Consider the following 18,214-nt stretch of genomic DNA (forward strand, 5'->3'; position numbering starts at 1 on the left):
CGATGGGAAGGAGGGAGAGAAACGAGGGGGGCCGGATCAGGTTAGGGGTGCCGGTTAGATGACGATGCTGCTGCTGCTTACAGCGAATCCAGCAAGGGTGAGGCCCTAAAGCATGGCACTGGCAGGCCCTCCTGACCATTTCGGGCCATAGGCCCGTGCGTACTTGGTCTATTCTTTAATCCGGCTCTGAGCGAAGGTGAGAGGCGCTCAGAGCAGCGGCGACCCTCCTCCACATGCTCCTTCCCCTATACCTCTGTAACATTCCTGGCACGAGCAGCAACCTCCAAGCTGCTGTCGCGCCAACATCATCTCTTCCTCTGATGTCACTTCCTATGCGTGGGTATTTGCGTCTTCAACAAGACATCGCCCAGGATGAACCTCCCCTTACCACACCACTTACCACACCACTTGTCAGGGACTCTCCAATACAAAATAGACAGGTATGCTAGTATCAAACTCCTAATTAACTGATTGCCAAACTGTTCTTTGTTAAACCTCTTTCATACCTCAGCTTTAATATATTAACGAGACTATCAATTATAATCCAAAGATTTTATTTTTATTGTATAAGAGAATAGACTAACTGTTGTAGATTCTTAGGACAGTGCAGAATGGTGTGTGTTATTTCTTTCCCCTTAGATTTGGGTTCTCGGTCAGTATTTTCCAAGAGGAAAGGCTGATTTTGTGAGCAAAGCAGTTTTACACCTCCTTAAAAACTGTTGCAGGGAAATTATGCCCATGTAGATCCTGACAGCGATATTATTTTCACAAATAAAAAACAGTTGCGCCTCTTTGGAAGGTGGGAAAGACCGAAAGAAGCAAAGGAACGTTTCTTTTGGACTTTATTAATATTCATGAGAAGCAAACACCGCGTTTAGGGCAGACTATGAACTCTTCTTTACTGATCCGAACGAGAATAATTGTGCAAACGAATGTTATTTGAGTATAAAAAGTTAATTGAGAGGGCTTCAGAAACACAAGGGGAGAGGAGCCTTGGTCTGAAGCAGGCAGGCGCTGAGCCCGCAGCCAATCAGTGGGCAGCATCTGCTATAAATAGTGGGAGCGGCTGGGGCCGAGAAGCAACTTCATCGGTTTAATTTTTGGCTTTGGTGCGAGTGCGACACAGCAGAGCATGGCCGAAACCGCTCCAGCAGCAGCAGCTGCGCCGCCTCCTGCTCCAGGCGCGGCCAAGAAGAAGGCGAAGAAGCCGGCGGGAGCGGCGAAAGCGCGCAAGGCATCGGGCCCCAGCGTCTCCGAGCTGATCGTGCAGGCGGTCTCGGCTTCAAAGGAGCGCAACGGCGTGTCCTTGGCTGGCCTGAAGAAGGCTCTGGCGGCAGCCGGCTACGATGTAGAGAGGAACAACAGTCGCGTGAAGCTAGCCGTCAAGAGTCTGGTGAGTAAAGGCAGCCTGCTGCAGACTAAGGGCAGCGGAGCTTCGGGCTCTTTCAAGCTGAACAAGAAGCAGCCGGAGGCGAAGAAGAAGAGCCCTCCGAAAAGCAAGAAAGCGGCAGTGAAGAAAGCGAAAAAGGCGGCAGGGGCCGGAGGGAAAAAGAGTCCGAAGAGGGCCAAGAAGCCGTCGGCAACCGCCACCAAGAAAGCAGCCAAGAGCCCCAAAAAGGCCAAAGCGGTTAAAGCCAAGAAAGCGGCGAAGAGCCCGGCTAAAGCCAAAGCGGTGAAAGCGAAGGGGAAGAAAAGCCCGGCCAAGGCTGCCAAGCCCAAGGCAGCAAAAGCCGCAAAGAAAAAGTGAAGCTCTGCTCGACAACCGGCGACGCTTATTAAACCCAAAGGCTCTTTTCAGAGCCACCTCACACATCAATGAAAGAGCGCCATAATCTTTTATGTTCCTAAATAATTTCCAACAACGTGTTTTGTTATCCTCCACCCACACACACACCCCTTATTCAGCCCGTCTCGTTTGCAAGGCATCCCTTTGCTCCAGGCCAGTAGCCATGCGTGAAAACAAATCATAAGAGCAGTATTTTATTATGTTTTATTAGCTGTTTAGAGTAAACCTTTTGCAGTAGGTGTCTAGCACTGAATGCTGTCTACACTAGAAATGTAGCTTTTTATACACAAAAAACAAGACTCATTTAAGCCCCTTTCAGGTGGGAAGTTGGTGGCTCTTAAAAGAGCCTTTGGGTTAAATGCCTGTTGACCAAGGGCGCTTTCTAAGCCCTCTCCCCACGAATGCGGCGGGCCAGTTGGATATCTTTGGGCATGATGGTGACTCTCTTGGCGTGGATAGCGCAGAGATTGGTGTCCTCGAAGAGCCCCACCAGATAAGCCTCGCTAGCCTCCTGCAGGGCCATGACAGCCGAGCTCTGGAAGCGCAAGTCGGTCTTGAAATCTTGCGCGATCTCTCGCACCAGGCGTTGGAAGGGCAGCTTGCGAATAAGCAGCTCGGTGGACTTCTGATAGCGGCGGATTTCTCTAAGCGCTACAGTGCCCGGTCGGTAGCGATGAGGTTTCTTCACACCCCCTGTGGCTGGGGCGCTTTTGCGGGCAGCCTTGGTCGCTAGCTGCTTGCGAGGAGCTTTTCCTCCGGTGGACTTACGGGCGGTCTGCTTCGTACGTGCCATACCGAACACACGACTCCTTCCTTCTTATGCTGTAGAAAAAAAAACAACGATGGAAATCAGCTCGCTTGCTCGCCTCTTTTATAGGCTGTGCCTTGTCTGCCGCTAAATATGAAAAGCCCGCCCTTTGCCGGGATTGGTCCTTTTTTCTCTATGAGAACAATGGTCGTTGGTGATTGATGGGTTTTTTCTTTCCCAGGCCTGCATTTTCTTTCGTTTCGCATTCTTTATCTGCTCTTGATACTGAACAAGAAAATATCGGGGAGTGGGCTGGGGAAGAGATGAAATTATAAAAACAAGCAATTATTGTTATTATTTATTTTGTTACGGCGTTACTGATTTTCTTTCTTATCTTCCGAATTCAGAGAAAGAACAGTAAAGCTGGGGCTCAAGCTGCCATGGACTTTCCCAATTTAAATTTGTATTTCTTGCTTTAATTACCGAGCTATCTGAATGAGTGGCTGTGGGGAATAAAAGACAAAGAAAAGGGAGCATCCTAAGCCTCAAATTCCCAACAACTGGAGAAATGAAATTACTACTTAGAAATTGCCTGTTATAAAAAGAGCTGGAGAAGAACTTGAACATGGTTAAGCTCAGAGCCCCTCCTCTTCCAATCTGATAGGTAAGGTTAGCCCTTTAAAATCTTGTACATTATTGACTAGCCGGAACCAGAGGTTTGAAATTCCCGCCCTGAGCAGTGATTGGACATTTCTTTTCTCAGTTACCGGCTGCAACCTGAGAATTTTTCGGTCTTTGCTCTTAAAATCGACACTACTGCTTTAAATACAGTACAGCTTATCACTTGGGTGTTGGCACCCATTTATGGCCAGAAATATCAGAGGTGTGGAGCACAAAAGTTAACTATCTGAAGGAGAAAAAAAGTAATAATAAACCAATTTAAAAAACGATCAAATTCTCTGTAACATTATTAGGACTGAAATAGAGAACAAAACATAATATTATAATTGTTTTTTTAACGCTCCATGGTGCGATGGCACCTCCAAATATTTTGACAACATTTCTTCAGCTGATACATCATGTCCGAAACACTTCATCCTTGTGGACATGTTGTCATGGCTTTTGCAGATTATGTATTTTCTATGGTACAAGTTAGAGAATAAGTATATTGGGCACTTGGATATATCTTTATAAGGCCAAAAAATCTAAGAAGCATCAAAAACTAAGCCTCAATTAGAGTTAATATATTCGTTTATGACCTCAGCAGTACAAACTGTGAGAAAGACTTCATTCACAGTATAACTTGCACTAAAGTCTTCATCGGTCAGATTTTTTATCTCAAAACTTATTAGTTTATTTATTTTTATTTAGTTTTCAAAATAACTTAAGAGATAATACTCATCTCATTATCAGAGCATAGCAGGGGTTCTTCACCCCTGCTATGCTCTGATAATGAGATGAGTATTATCTCTTAAGTTATTTTGAAAACTAAATAAAAATAAATAAACTAATAAGTTTTGAGATAAAAAATCTGACCGATGAAGACTTTAGTGCAAGTTATACTGTGAATGAAGTCTTTCTCACAGTTTGTACTGCTGAGGTCATAAACGAATATATTAACTCTAATTGAGGCTTAGTTTTTGATGCTTCTTACAAGTTAGAGAATGACATTTGGGAAAAATTGGTTACCTTCTTCCTGTGGGCTTGGTCCCCGTCACTGTCCCGTTCCCACAAGCCTAGAGAGAAAATTGTTCTTTAAGTAGAAGGAGTTAACAAAAGTGGATAGGATTGGGAAAGGGAGGTGGGGAGGTAAGGAGAAAAGGCAGGGAAGCTTGATAGGGAAGAGTCAAAAGGGGATAGCGATTCAAATATTCTTAATCTATCCTCTTTCCCAGCGTCTTCTTTCCACTCTCTCTTCCCCAGCGTCTTCTCTCCACTTACTCTTCCCCATTTTCCATTGTCTTCTCCCCACGCTCTCTTCCCCATTTTCCAGCATCTCCTCCCCTCTCTTTCTTTACCAGTTCCCTTCAGGCTGCTTAAGCATCTTCTCCTCTCCATCCCCACCCCCCAGCACCCTTTACGAGGTCCAGCAGCTGCCTCCCTTCCGCCTGCCAGCCGTGCAGCTCCCTCCTTCCCTTCCCCTTCCCCTCGTGGCAATTTCTATGTGTTGTTTTGCAGCAGGAGCATTGAAGTCGCGTTGTGTTGGCTGCTGGAAAAGTCTCCTCCGATGCAACCAGAAACAGGAAGTTGTGTCAGAGGAGACTTTCCAGCAGCTACACGTGACCTGACTTCAAGGCTCCGGCAGCAATGCAACAAATAGTCTTATAGAAATCGCCACGAAAAGAAGGAAAGGGAGGGAGGGATATGGACGGCCGTCGGGAGAGAGGAGGCTTGCCGGACCTAGTGCTCGTTTGCCACGCGTGCTCACTCCTTTAACTGCGAATAGAAGACCATTCACTGCTCCACGAGGCAGTGAATGGCCTTGTCCCAATACTCGGGTGAACTTTTTTTTGTCACCATTTCGGAGGGTTACCCACAGCTAGTCTCGGTAACAACTACCGTGTCATTCTCTAGTATAAGCAAAGAGGCTTACATATTATTTACAGGTACTTTTTCTCTCTGCAAAGTGAGCTCACATTCTAGGTTGCGACACTTCATCACACACTTATAACAGCGGAATCTGGATAGGCCCGCTACCTACATATATTTCAAACCTTTACCCCTCCCCTATATTATCCCACAAAAAAACTCAACACTAATTATGGTGAAAAATAGCCGCAGCCCTGTTTATTGGTCATAACAGGTTGTTAAATAACATAACAATGTATAAACAGTATAAACATTATAACACAAATTATTTCGAGCTACTGTAAAAAACAAGTTATGCCCCCGACCCCGCCATGAAGCAAGAATCTGGGGGGTGGCATGTCCCCCACATGCCCCACTAACCCGGGTCACCTGACCCACCAGGCACGGCTCCCAGCCGGCCCACCGCTCATCCCCTGATGAGCCCAGCCAGTAGCTCGAGATACCGCCCAAATATCCCAACTCAACCTTCTCTACCCAGAAGCCAAAGGGTGGGCAGGTGGGAAAGCCGCCTCGGAGGACCAGAAACGCCCTTAGTCCTCCGAGGCCCGACTTATAAACCCTCCCCCCTCACGACGCCCTCCGATGCCACGACTAACCAATGACAGGTCTTCCCGGCGGCAGGAAGACCTGCCGACCAATCCCCTGCCTCCTGTTCCCCCCAACGGCCCCGCGTCTCCGACGGGCTACCACGCGGGCCTCCCAGCTCCGCATTAGGTACGCCCGTCGAGACGAGCTCTCGGGCTGCCTATAACAGCGGAATCTGGATAGGCCCGCTACCTACATATATTTCAAACCTTTACCCCTCCCCTACATTATCTCACAAAAAACTCAACACTAATTATGGTGAAAAATAGCCGCAGCCCTGTTTATTGGTCATAACAGGTTGTTAAATAACATAACAATGTATAAACAGTATAAACATTATAACACAAATTATTTCGAGCTACTGTAAAAAACAAGTTATGCCCCCGACCCCGCCATGAAGCAAGAATCTGGGGGGTGGCATGTCCCCCACATGCCCCACTAACCCGGGTCACCTGACCCACCAGGCACGGCTCCCAGCTGGCCCACCGCTCATCTCCTGATGAGCCCAGCCAGTAGCTCGAGATACCGCCATAGGGCCTGTAAACCCTTACAGGCCCCCCCCCCCCAATGAACAGAGGTGCGACTAAGATAGCGCCCAACGCTCACAACCCGACGAGAAATCATCCAAAAGCAAATCCCAGCCCACGTCCGACAAATGTACCCGATCCCTCGCAAATAAACCTAAACAGGACACATCCACCCATTCGTGTCGTAGTTGCACCCCCCCTAGACTCCACCCATCGCCCTACCTGACGGTTAACCTTGCACAGACCCCTGGTCCATCTCCGGGACTCCAGCCGGCGTGGTCGTGGAATAATGTCCGACCACAGCAGCGTCGTGCCAGGGAACCACTCCAATACCATCCTGAGATCACCCAGAAGAGTGTCAATCAGGTGCTTCCCCGTCTGGGAATCCACGTCGTTACCACCCAAATGCAGCAGCAGGACATCCGGACGACGAGGGCGACGACGGAAGTCAGCCAGCAACGGTAACAGCTGATGCCACCTCATGCCCCGCTGACCCCACCAGGACAAGCGAATGCCCAAGTGCTGCAGACCCAGGTGCTGACCCCCAGGCCGGATCGTGGCACGCTCTCCCGCCCAGTGGACGAAGGAGTGCCCGACAATCTACACCGCACGCTGTCGCCGTACCGCATCTGTAAGGCAAACCCAACAATCAAATCCAGCCCTAAATCAAAACACAAAACTCTGGTTAGTAAAGTGTCAGTCCTGAGCATGCACCAACCAGCTATAGCCACCCACTCCCCCGAGACCAAGGTACCCATCAGTGGAAACATTAACTCAGCAGCCCTAACTAGGTCCCTCCCTGATCTAAACCTCGTGCCACCCCTGAGGCCTAATGTAACTCCTGTAACAGTCCGAGGACCAATGCACCAACCGTTGAATCCCTACACCTGGCACCCCAGCCAGAAAGGCACAAGTGGCAGCCCCAATCCGAAATGAATGAGTACCAAAGCGCGCCGGGTCCTCACCACATCGGCGCAAAACTAGACGCAGCACGGCTAAGAACTGATAACGAGTAAGGGGCCCGCCGTTTTCATGCAACAACAAGGCCAACCCCAAAGGAGGACGAACCGCCATATAGGCACACAGAGCCGTAACCGGGCAAGTAACACCCACTATCTTATGCAACACCACCATACGGCCCCTGCCCAGCTGGTCCATCTTGGATCTGGCAAGATATAAACTAACGGTACTGTCATCGCACTGTACATGCCGCAATAAAAAGCCACGCGCACACACCGAATCAGCAGGATGCACTAATAGCTCCCCGACGCGGAAGGCTCCGAAAAAAGCTAGCGAAAAAGCAGCAGTGAACAGCAGCACCTCGTTTCGGGATCGAGCCACCGCCGGCAATTCCACGATCAATCTCATCAACAAGTCATGAGAAATCGGGTTGCTGTGGTGCAATCCTAGCCATAGCCGTCAGAAGTCTACGCACTAGGAAACCCGAGGACGGGCAACGCCACCCCAAGGCCCTGGAGAAGAATGTAAAACCAGCTAAGTGGCCAGGTACAACTCCCCGCGACAAACCCCCCACGATGTGAGTCCTGCACAAATTCCGCTAGCAGGGTCTCGGATACTGGTCCTGGGGACCAACCCCGGGAAGACAGGAAGGCGAACAATCGACGGAATCCAGCATTGTAGCGAGTCCAGGTGGTAGGAGCCACCGACTGTCTCAGCAAGTCCCAGAGCTCTTCCCGACCAGGCTCCATAAATGATCCGGCATCTGCAAACCATGGAGCTGCACGTCTGGAGCCAGCCGACGAAACTGCGAAAAGTTAAAGCGAGAAAGAGCATCAGCAATACAGTTGCAACTCCCTGGCACATGCCTAGCCCTAATGTACAAATTGAGCCGCAAACAACGCAGAACGATCTCACACATCAACTGATTAACCTGCAAACATTTTGCGGCATGCCGATTGACGACCTCCACAACCCCCATATTATCGCACCAAAATATTACACACTTATTACACAGCCGAGCAGGCCAAAGTTCGCAGGCGACCAGTAGCGGGAAAAGCTTCAAGAGAGTCACATTACGCATAACACCACTCCGCTGCCAGGCTACAGGCCACTGTAGCTCTTCAAACAGATAAGATGTGGATTTTGAGACTATTCTTTAAAAATAGACAGAAACAATTCCTGGGTTATAAGATTCAGATATATCCAGATATATCACGCGAGACGCAGAAGCGTAGACGTGACTTTCTTCTACTTAAACCAGGAGTCTTGGCTTTGGGGGCTACTTTTGATATGCGTCATCCCTCTAAGTGCATTGTACATTTCCAAACAAATAAGTATGTTTTCTTTGAACCATGTCAATTAACTTTCTTCTTGTCATTCACCAGACAGGGTAAAGAAAAATCTTAAGCTCGTTAGAAGAACTAAGCATTACATTTTGCTTCAGTCTCAAGCTCTTGCTTTATATTTGTTGACTTGTAACAATATTTTCTCTCTTTTTGAATGTGATCTAAGTTCAATTTCTTTCTGTACAAGTTTTGTATGCTTGATAAATAATTTGAAATTTATAAATAAATAATTTTTTAAAAAAACTCCTGAGTTTCTTGCCAGAGAATGGGGTGAATGCAGTTAGCTTAGCAGGATTAAAATAAGGTTTGGTTAACTTCCTAACAGTAAATTCCTAAGCCATTATTAGGATAGTTTTGGGAAAATCCACTGCTTATTTCTAGGTTACGCATCATAAAATCTGTTTTACTCATTGAGATCTTGACAGTAACTTGTGATCTAGGTTGGCCACTGTTAGAAACAAGATACTAGCTTTGATGGAACTTCGGTCTGTCCCAGTATAGTAATGCTTCAGTTCTTATCTTTCTACTGTCCCTAACCCCTCTCCCAGTAAGCCAGTTTCTACCTTCATCCTTCCTCCACCCTGGAATCCGTTCAATCTCTCTCCACTCATCTGGCTTGCCCTCCGATCCTCCCACTCATTTCCCCCATACAATTCTCACTATGAATTAAGCCCCGATCAATTTCCATTTTTCTTCCTCCTTGATTTAGCGACCTTCATCCTGTCCTGTCCACGACTGTTAGTAGGATAGGAGCGGTACAAGGCCTTTGCTGCATATTTCTTCTCCTTCTCCCCTGCTTCTCGGGCCCAAATATCCTGCCTCTGAGCCCCATAGGTGACAGAAGGCAAAAAGGATTGTGGAGAAGGCAGTGCTTGGAGATGAGACCGTACCCTTTGTCATACAAAGTTCAAATTTTGTAGCATTTAAGATGGCTGCAGAATCAGGATGAACCAGGGTCACTGGACATGGTTATCCTGTCTGCTCTGAAGTAGAGAGCTGCACGGGAACGGGGACGACGGGAATCCCGCGGGACCCGCGGGTTCCCCCTTCGGGTCACGGGGATCCCGTGGGGATGCCCCCTAGGGTCGCGGGAATCCAATGGGGACGCCCCCTAGGGTCACAGGGTTCCCGTGGGGACGCCTCCGAGGGTTGCAGGGTTCCTGCGGGGCTGGATGTACTAAGTCATGCGGCTTTTCTCCCTACCTGCTCTGCTTGCAGCACAGAGCCGAACGGAAGTCTTCCCGACGTCAGCGCTGACGTCGGGAAGACTTCCGTTCGGCTCTGTGCTGCAGGCAGGGTAGGTAAGGAGGAGTAGCCTAGCGGCTCGAGTGGCTACCAAGGGAGGGGGGCGGTCCGCCCCGCCCCAGGTGCAGCACAGCCGGCCAGGTCCGACAAACCTTCCTGCCCTTAACCGCAAATCTAAATTACCTTCTTACAGCAGCTGTAAGAAGGAAATTTAGATTTGCGGTTAAGGGCAGGGAGGTTTGTCAGACCGGGGCTGTTGTCGGCACAAAAGTAAGGGGACCTGGCCGGCTGTGCTGCACCCGGGGCGAGAGAGAAGGAGGGGGGAGAAGGACGCTGAAAGCACTGGGGAAGACAAAGGGGTGGAGAAGGACGCTGAAAGGCCATGGGGAAGACGAGGGGGGGAAGGACACTGAAAGCATTTGTGGAAGACAGAAGGGGGAGAAGGACGCTGAGAGGACATGGGGAAGACGGGGGGGTGGTGGAGAAGGATGCTGAAAAGCCATGGGGAAGACGGGGGCGGGGGTGGAGAAGGACGCTGAAAGGACATGGGGAAGACAGAGGGGGGGGAGGACACTGAAAGGACATGGGGAAGACAGAGGGGGGAGAAGGACGCTGATAGGACATGGGGAAGATGGGGGGGAGAAGGACGCTGAAAGGAAATGGGGAAGAGAGAGTGGGGAGAAAACGCTGGCAGGGAAGAAGACAGAGATGCCAGATTATGGGGGGAGCGGAGGGAAGAAGATGGGTGCCAGACCAATTTGGAAGGGGGGAGAAAGGAAGAGGCACAGTAACAGAGCAAATGGAAGACGCAGAAGGAAGAGAGACAGTGGATGGAAGGAACTGAATGAGAACATGAGGAAAGCAGAAACCAGGCAACAAAGGTAGGAAAATAATTCTATTTCTTTTTTTTTTTTTTTTGCTTCAGGATAAAGTAGTATATTAGTTGTGTTGATAAAAATTTATAAACAAAAGAGGCTCTGGTAGAAACCCGTTTACAAAGTATGTATTCTTCCCAATTAATATTTCCAAATTAATAAAGTCTTTTTGCTTATTTTTAAATGGGTTTCTACCAGAGCCTTTAATTCAGTAGCATAATTAAATGAAATAACTATTTCTGAAGTTTATAGGGACGGGCGGGGACGGAGGGGGATTCCTCGCGGGGACGGGCGGGGACAGAGGGGATTCCTCGCGGGGACAGGCGGGGACGGAGGGGATTCCTCACGGGGACGGGTGAGACTTTGGCAGGGACGGGTGGGGACGGGTGAGACTTTGGCAGGGACGGGTGGGATTTCTGTCCCCGCACAACTCTCTACTCTGAAGTGCAACATATGCGCTTCACTCCCATGTCATGAACTGCTACCTTGGGTTACCGCACCTCCAGATACAAAGTCCTACCCCTTTTTGACGCAAAATCTTATATTTTGCCCTCTCAAGTTTCCTTAGATCTCATTTTCCCCCTGCCCTATGGAGTGCTCAGGGTGGGGCACATTTGATTTAGAATGATATTATTCATTTCTATGTTCCACATTTATCCTTAATGCAGATCATTGTCTAATGACAATGCGTTGAAAATACTGAGACAATAACTCAGTTTAGAGCAGCTGTGATAGAACTAACCAACCAACGAACCCAAGAAAAGGGAAAGTAGCTTTAAGATGGGAATGAGTGGAGGTTTGAGCTGGGCAGGGTAAATGATACTTTATGTCCCCGCTCGTGCTTATATTCCAAGTTAATATCATTCACAGCAGTTTAACAACGCCAACATGTGTGGAGCAGGGCAAAGAATCCGTTCAGTTCTATCCCTTTTGGAGAATTTGCTGAATGAACACAGATTTGGAGGCAGTAATTGTAGCTTGGTTTTCCCGCGTTTGCAGAAAATGGCAGTTCTCTTTCAGGTCGGACTCTCTTGTATATTAAAGGCAGTTTGCGGATTTGTCACTGTTGTGTTTTTAGTTTTGATAGCTCAAGATGTCTGGACGTGGTAAAGGCGGAAAGGGTCTGGGTAAAGGAGGCGCTAAGCGGCACAGGAAGGTTCTGCGCGATAACATCCAGGGCATCACGAAGCCTGCAATCCGACGCCTGGCGCGCAGAGGTGGCGTAAAGCGTATTTCTGGTCTCATCTATGAAGAGACTCGTGGGGTTCTGAAGGTTTTTCTAGAGAATGTCATCCGAGATGCCGTTACCTACACCGAGCACGCCAAGCGAAAGACCGTGACCGCTATGGATGTGGTATATGCCTTGAAACGCCAGGGCCGCACTCTGTACGGCTTTGGAGGTTAAAGAGTGTCATTGACTTTTCTCAGTTCACAAAACCCAAAGGCTCTTTTAAGAGCCACCCACGCTTTCAAGAACAGAGCTGTAATTTCAGTGTCTTTTTAGCTATCTGTTGTAACAAATAGTCTTAACCACGAGGATCTCAACCGCCCCCCCCCCCCCTTAAATATGTTAATTCACAGCTCAGGTTTCAGATTTCATGCCTTCAGGTCCAGATTTTAGCCAATCGTTCCACTGATATTACCGTTTTCTTACCCACCGCTCTGCACTGATCTTATTTAGGGTATGCGGGTCATGAGGGCTAGCAGCAAGAGGTTTTAAATATAGAGAAGGGGAAAAGAAACATAGAATCTAGGAGAAAAGGAAAACACCTCGCTCAGAACTTTGAAGAGAAGTGCTGTATAAACTAGAAATCCATCTCTTTATGTGTAGCATGTGGGTGGCTCTGAAAAGAGCCTTTGGGTTTGGTTTGTAGAGCTGTAGACTAAGCCCGCAATTACTTGGAGCTGGTGTACTTGGTGACTGCCTTGGTGCCCTCGGACACGGCGTGTTTGGCCAGTTCACCGGGCAGCAGGAGGCGCACTGCGGTCTGGATCTCCCTGGAGGTGATGGTGGAGCGCTTGTTGTAATGAGCGAGGCGGGAGGCTTCTCCGGCGATGCGCTCGAAGATGTCACTCACGAAGGAGTTCATGATGCCCATAGCCTTGGAGGAAATGCCGGTGTCGGGATGAACCTGCTTCAGCACTTTATAGATATAAATAGCGTAGCTCTCCTTCCTCTGTTTCTTGCGCCTCTTGCCATCTTTTTTCTGAGTCTTGCTCACGGCTTTCTTGGAGCCTTTCTTGGCTGCTGGAGCTGATTTGGCTGGCTCGGGCATCTCAGTATAGTTCCTAACTACTTTCTAAAAGTAAGCAAACAGAATGTGCTGAATAATGGCGGAAGGCTTTATTTATAGTATACTTATGCAAATTTGTGTTCCTGCGCGCCTTTCCTTGCTATTGGACCTAGCTAAGTGTTGGGGGATATCCTCCGGTTACTTTCTAGAGCGGGATTGGTCCGCGAGCAAACCTTGGATGAAAATCAGCCTCATAGGCGGGGCTGAACTCGTTTATCCAATCAAAAACGATGTAGTGAAGCTTTAGGAAAGAATAAAAGTTCCGGGACAGAAGCGATTGAGATTCTTTTATTCTCACAAAGCCAATTTGAAAATAAGATGTCTGGGCGCGGCAAACAAGGAGGGAAGGCTCGAGCTAAAGCCAAGACTCGCTCGTCCCGAGCAGGGCTGCAGTTTCCCGTAGGGCGCGTGCACAGGCTGCTGAGGAAGGGCAACTATGCTGAGCGGGTGGGTGCCGGCGCCCCGGTCTATCTGGCAGCGGTGCTGGAGTATCTGACCGCTGAGATCTTAGAGCTGGCCGGCAATGCCGCGCGCGATAACAAGAAGACTCGGATCATCCCCAGGCACTTGCAGCTGGCCATCCGCAACGATGAAGAACTGAATAAGCTGCTGGGGAAAGTCACCATCGCGCAGGGCGGCGTCCTGCCTAACATCCAGGCTGTGCTACTGCCCAAGAAAACCGAGAGCCACAAAGCGGCCAAAGGCAAATAAAGCTGTCCCGTTGAGAGGACGTTAACCAGAAACCCAAAGGCTCTTTTCAGAGCCACCCACTCTTATCATGTAAAGAGCCAGTTTGCTGAATGAACCCATTTTTCTTTTGTAAACATTAGTTGTAAACTTGGCAAGACTTAATTGTACTATATGGAAGTGGATGTGTTAACTGTGAGCTAGCCTTGCTCCTGGGATCGAGGCTTGCATTGATCACCGCTGCAGTATTTTGGCACACCTCAAACTTATATGGAGACGAAGGAAGGTGTGTAGTGGCTTACCTGTTAGTAGAAAGATGTCAAAGAAAAGCGACAAAAAGAACATGGCATAGCCAAAAGGATAGGAATATCAATGGGGTTTTAGAACAGAAGGTAAAATTAGGTAAGTGACAGCTTTGAGCCGTCCAGGGAAAACAGGGTTAGGAATAAAAACTTCAAATCCCACGAACAACACCTTATCAAAATATCGATTTGTAGAGGCTTCTCTTCCGGACTGGGCAAGGAAGGAATTCTTATCTGACCAATCACTTCACAGGGCGGGCTTTTCAAACCTTGCCAACGAGAGCTGGGGCCTGAACACTCTCTTTTTAAAGACTTCTGTTAGCTTTTTTTTTTAAGCACTGATGGTTTATCGTTTCCCAGAGTGCACATGAATCGGAATATATATATATGTAAAGATAGAGTGTGTGCAAGCAATGACATTGAAAACAGGTGCAGCATTACAAGGATGGCAGGTGGGGCTTAAATATATGAAAGACTTTCTGTTGAACAGTGAGACCAATAGCCTTTCCAAAAGTTAGGTCATTTGATCCCAGATTGACATTTAGAATAGAAAGCAAACTGACCTTCATTAAACAATTTCAAGGAAATACCAAAGTAAGAAAAATACAGACAAGAAGTAAACAATTAGCACCACAATATTCCTAAAGGCTGCAGTGGTTAATCATATTTGTGTCTTCTTCCTCCTTCTCCTCCATGTTGTTCTCTTTCACGTCAACCCTTCTACTCTGGTTGTTGGCCTTTTATTATTGCCTTTCTGCTGCTCACTCAGGATGGCAGGAGAAAAGGCTACTTTTCAAGTTTGTAAAATATGTTTGTTTATTTATTTATTAATTCATCTGCTACTGGGGGAGAAGAGAGCAGTTTGGCAGAAGGATTTAATGATGTCAACGTATGGGTGAGGTAAGGGCAAGGAATATGGGGCAAATGTGTGTGGAAGTGTATGAGGGAAGTCCAAGCTATGCAGATTTGTGCAATTATACTATCTAAGTTACTCCTTTTGATAATTTTGTGCCTCTGTGGGCTGGGTCCCATCACTGCTGTTTCATGAATGAGGGGGAGGTCAAACTAAGGAGGGAATGAGGCCAGGCTCATGTGGGGAGAAGGAAGAGATGTGGCAGTTTGGAAGAATTGTGCAAAATTATGCACAATTGCGCAGAATTCCACCAGAACTTGTACATAAAACCACTTTGATAGTGGTGTATTTGGATTTTAGCAAAGCCTTTGACAGTGCTCCACACAGGCATTTAATAAACTGAATACCCTTGCTATGGCCCCAAAAACAATGGACTGGATCAGGAACTGGTTAAGTGGAAGGCGACAGAGGGTAGTGGGTGCTGCCGATGGACACACTGAATAGGCAATTTGGGCCTTTATCTGCCGTCATGTTTATATGACTGTGAACTGATTATTTGAAATATTGTTTTGTAAAGATGCTGGTATTTGAAAGAAGCACAACAAAGTCACCTTTAGGCACATTTTTGTTATTTTGAGAGATATTTTTTTTAGGATTAAGTATGGGATGCTAGGGTAGGGGTTACAGTTAACGGAGGATGGTTAAGCTGCTGCCGGGAATATGCGAGGTGGGCTGTGGGGAATAGTTACAAAATTAGCGATGAATCTGAGTCGAAGGCAGAAATTCCTCAGAAATACAGTGGAACCTTGGTTTGAGAGCATAATTCTTTACAGAAGCATGCTCTCAATCCAAAGCGCTCTTATAACAAAGCAAATTTCCCCATAGGAAATAATGGAGACTTAAATGATTTGTTCCACATCCCAAACACTTTGTACTAAACTGTACTGTATAAAGTAAAAATATTCATCTCCTTACCACCACCTTTTTCATGCTGCTTCTTCTTCTAAGATGGACACACAGGAGGCACTGATGAGATGGGCACACAAAATGCACTGATAGGTACAATGGAGGCACTGATGAGATGGCACAAATAGCCTTCACTTTACTTTTGAACAGAATCCTGATTGGTTTGAGCCTGTGAGGTAGGAGAGGAGAGGATGAGGGATATTGTGTAGGACAACTTAATCATTGCTATCTGTTGGCTCAGTGGAATCTGTTTCTTTCTGTGTGATTTTAACAAGGAACCTATCCAGTGATAGTAGCTTCTGCCTCCTTTTGAGGATTTCTCGGAAATGTGACAATGCATTGTTGTTAAACAGATTTATCGCTCGCACTGCTACAGCCTTATTTGGATGGTGCTTTTCTACAAAATTTTGCACTTTTTCCCACATTTTAAACATCTCCCTAATCTCATTTAAAGTGAGAGATTACTCCGTCTTGTTCTCCTCCTCAGATGAGATCTCCTCCATTACCTCTTGTTGTTGTGCACAATGCAGATTCATCAGTTCATTGGTGGTCAGCTCCTGGCCATGTTCCTCCACCAACTCCTGGATGTCATCTTCATTCATCTCCAGTCCCATGGTCGTCCCCAAGGACACATTGTCATTGACAAGCGGAGTCTCATGTTCTTGACCAAACCCCTCCAAGCCATAGTCAAGAACGCAATCAGACCAGAGTTTTCTCCAAGCAGAATTGAGGGTTCTCTTGGTGACCCCTTCCCAAGCTTTATCGATGATCTTGAAGCAGTTAACAATGTGGAAATGATTTTTCCAAAACTCTCGGAAGGTAAGATTTGTTTCATCAGTTACCTCAAAGAGTTGCTGAAAGAGTGTTTTGGTATAATGCTTTTTAAAGTTTGAAATGACCTGCTGGTTCATGGGCTGGATTAGTGGAGTTGTGTTTGGAGGAAGGAACTTGACCTTAATGAACTTGGATTTCTGCAGAACCACAGACCTCGTTGACCCACTCAACGAACAAGATACGAATGACCCAAGCCCTGCTGTTGGACCTCCACAGAACATTTAACTGGCTTTTCTGCATCTTGCATTTCTTGAAGGCTCGTGGATTCTCAGAATGATACACAAGCAGGGGCTTGACTTTGAGTTCCCCACTTGCATAAGCACAGAACAAGAGGGTGAGACGGTCTTTCATGGGCTTTGACCTGGCATTGCATTCTCTTCTGCTGTAATGTAGGTTCTCCTAGGCATCTTTTTCCAAAAAAGCCCCGTTTCATCGCAGTTAAAAACTTCCTGCGGTAGGTAACACTCAGAAGCTATGAGCTCCTGGAACTCAGCAGCGAACATCTCAGCTGCCCGAGCATCCAAACTTGCAACCTCTCCGTACCTCACAACACTATGGATGCTACTTCTCCTCTTAAAGTTATCAAGCCATCCCCTGCTCGCCTTGTAGCCTTCTTCATTGTCTATTGATGTACCTGGCAGTTTCCTTACAAGGTCGGTGTGCAATGCCTTAGCCTTCTCACAGATAATGCTCTCAGTCACAGTATCACCTGCGAGTTGCTTCTCATTTATCCATAGGAGAAGCAACTTTTCTACATCTTCCAGAACTCGTGGCTGTTTCTTTGATACTCTCGTGACTCCTTTTGCTGCATCTGGCCTCCTTAATTTTTCTTTCTTTTTTAATATTGTGCAAATGTTTGATGTAGGTTTATTATAACAACGTCAGCCACTCGCATACCTTTTTCATGTTCCTGGATTTCCTTCTTAACTGCCACTGTAATCATCTCCTTATTGGCTTCCTTTTCATGCTGCTTCTTCTTAGGGGTCATTCTCGTAGCTTACACTTTTACTATGGGCACACAGTTTATGAGATGTACACTCAGGAAGCACTGGTGAGGAGGAAGAGAAAAAGACGGAGGAATCGCTCACTCAGGATGCACTGATTAGATGGGCACAGGCTGGCAAAACAAGCTGCTTGTTTTGTTTTTATTTAATCTGCTGGCTAACAGCACTCACTGATGGTTGTTTTGTTGGCTAACAGCACAAGTTGATTTAATTTTTGTGCTGCTGCTTAACAGCACACGATGTTTGTTTTGGTTTTGAGTGTTTTTTTGCTGGCTAATACCATAAGTTGATTTTGTTTTGGTGTAATGGCTACCACAGGATGATTTTATTGGGTGCTGCTGGCTCAACAGCACACAATGTTTTTTTTTTTTGCTGGCTACAGGATTTTAGAAACATAGAAAGATGACGGCAGAAAAGGGCTATAGCCCATCAAGTCTGCCCACTCAACTGACCCACCCCAATAAGTCTGAATGCTAATGACCTAGTTCCTTAACTCGACCTTCGTAGGGATCCCACGTAGATGTCCCATTTATTCTTGAAGTCAAGAACGCTGGTGGTCTCGACCACCTGCACCGGAAGCTTGTTCCAGTGATCCACCACTCTTTCCGTGAAG

General features: G+C 47.2%; 4 protein-coding genes across 4 annotated transcripts; 3 read left to right on the forward strand and 1 right to left on the reverse strand.

The window, feature by feature from the left end:
- The first annotated feature begins 1,076 nt into the window (after positions 1–1,076).
- LOC117364930 (histone H1.4-like) lies at positions 1,077–1,804 on the forward strand. The gene has a single exon (XM_033954677.1). The coding sequence runs from the start codon at positions 1,133–1,135 to the stop codon at positions 1,745–1,747; it is 615 nt and encodes a 204-aa protein (XP_033810568.1). The 5' UTR covers positions 1,077–1,132; the 3' UTR covers positions 1,748–1,804.
- A 9,935-nt stretch (positions 1,805–11,739) lies between these two features.
- LOC117364956 (histone H4) lies at positions 11,740–12,122 on the forward strand. The gene has a single exon (XM_033954704.1). It carries the CDS (start codon positions 11,755–11,757, stop codon positions 12,064–12,066), a length of 312 nt encoding a protein of 103 aa, XP_033810595.1. The 5' UTR covers positions 11,740–11,754; the 3' UTR covers positions 12,067–12,122.
- A 377-nt stretch (positions 12,123–12,499) lies between these two features.
- LOC117364946 (histone H2B-like) lies at positions 12,500–12,971 on the reverse strand. The gene has a single exon (XM_033954692.1). It carries the CDS (start codon positions 12,935–12,937, stop codon positions 12,557–12,559), a length of 381 nt encoding a protein of 126 aa, XP_033810583.1. The 5' UTR covers positions 12,938–12,971; the 3' UTR covers positions 12,500–12,556.
- Positions 12,972–13,236: 265 nt separating this feature from the next.
- LOC117364935 (histone H2A type 1) lies at positions 13,237–13,723 on the forward strand. The gene has a single exon (XM_033954682.1). The coding sequence runs from the start codon at positions 13,274–13,276 to the stop codon at positions 13,664–13,666; it is 393 nt and encodes a 130-aa protein (XP_033810573.1). The 5' UTR covers positions 13,237–13,273; the 3' UTR covers positions 13,667–13,723.
- The last annotated feature ends 4,491 nt before the right edge of the window (positions 13,724–18,214 follow it).

Source organism: Geotrypetes seraphini, chromosome 8 (genome assembly GCF_902459505.1).
Source record: "Geotrypetes seraphini chromosome 8, aGeoSer1.1, whole genome shotgun sequence".
NCBI classification, from domain to species: domain Eukaryota; kingdom Metazoa; phylum Chordata; class Amphibia; order Gymnophiona; family Dermophiidae; genus Geotrypetes; species Geotrypetes seraphini.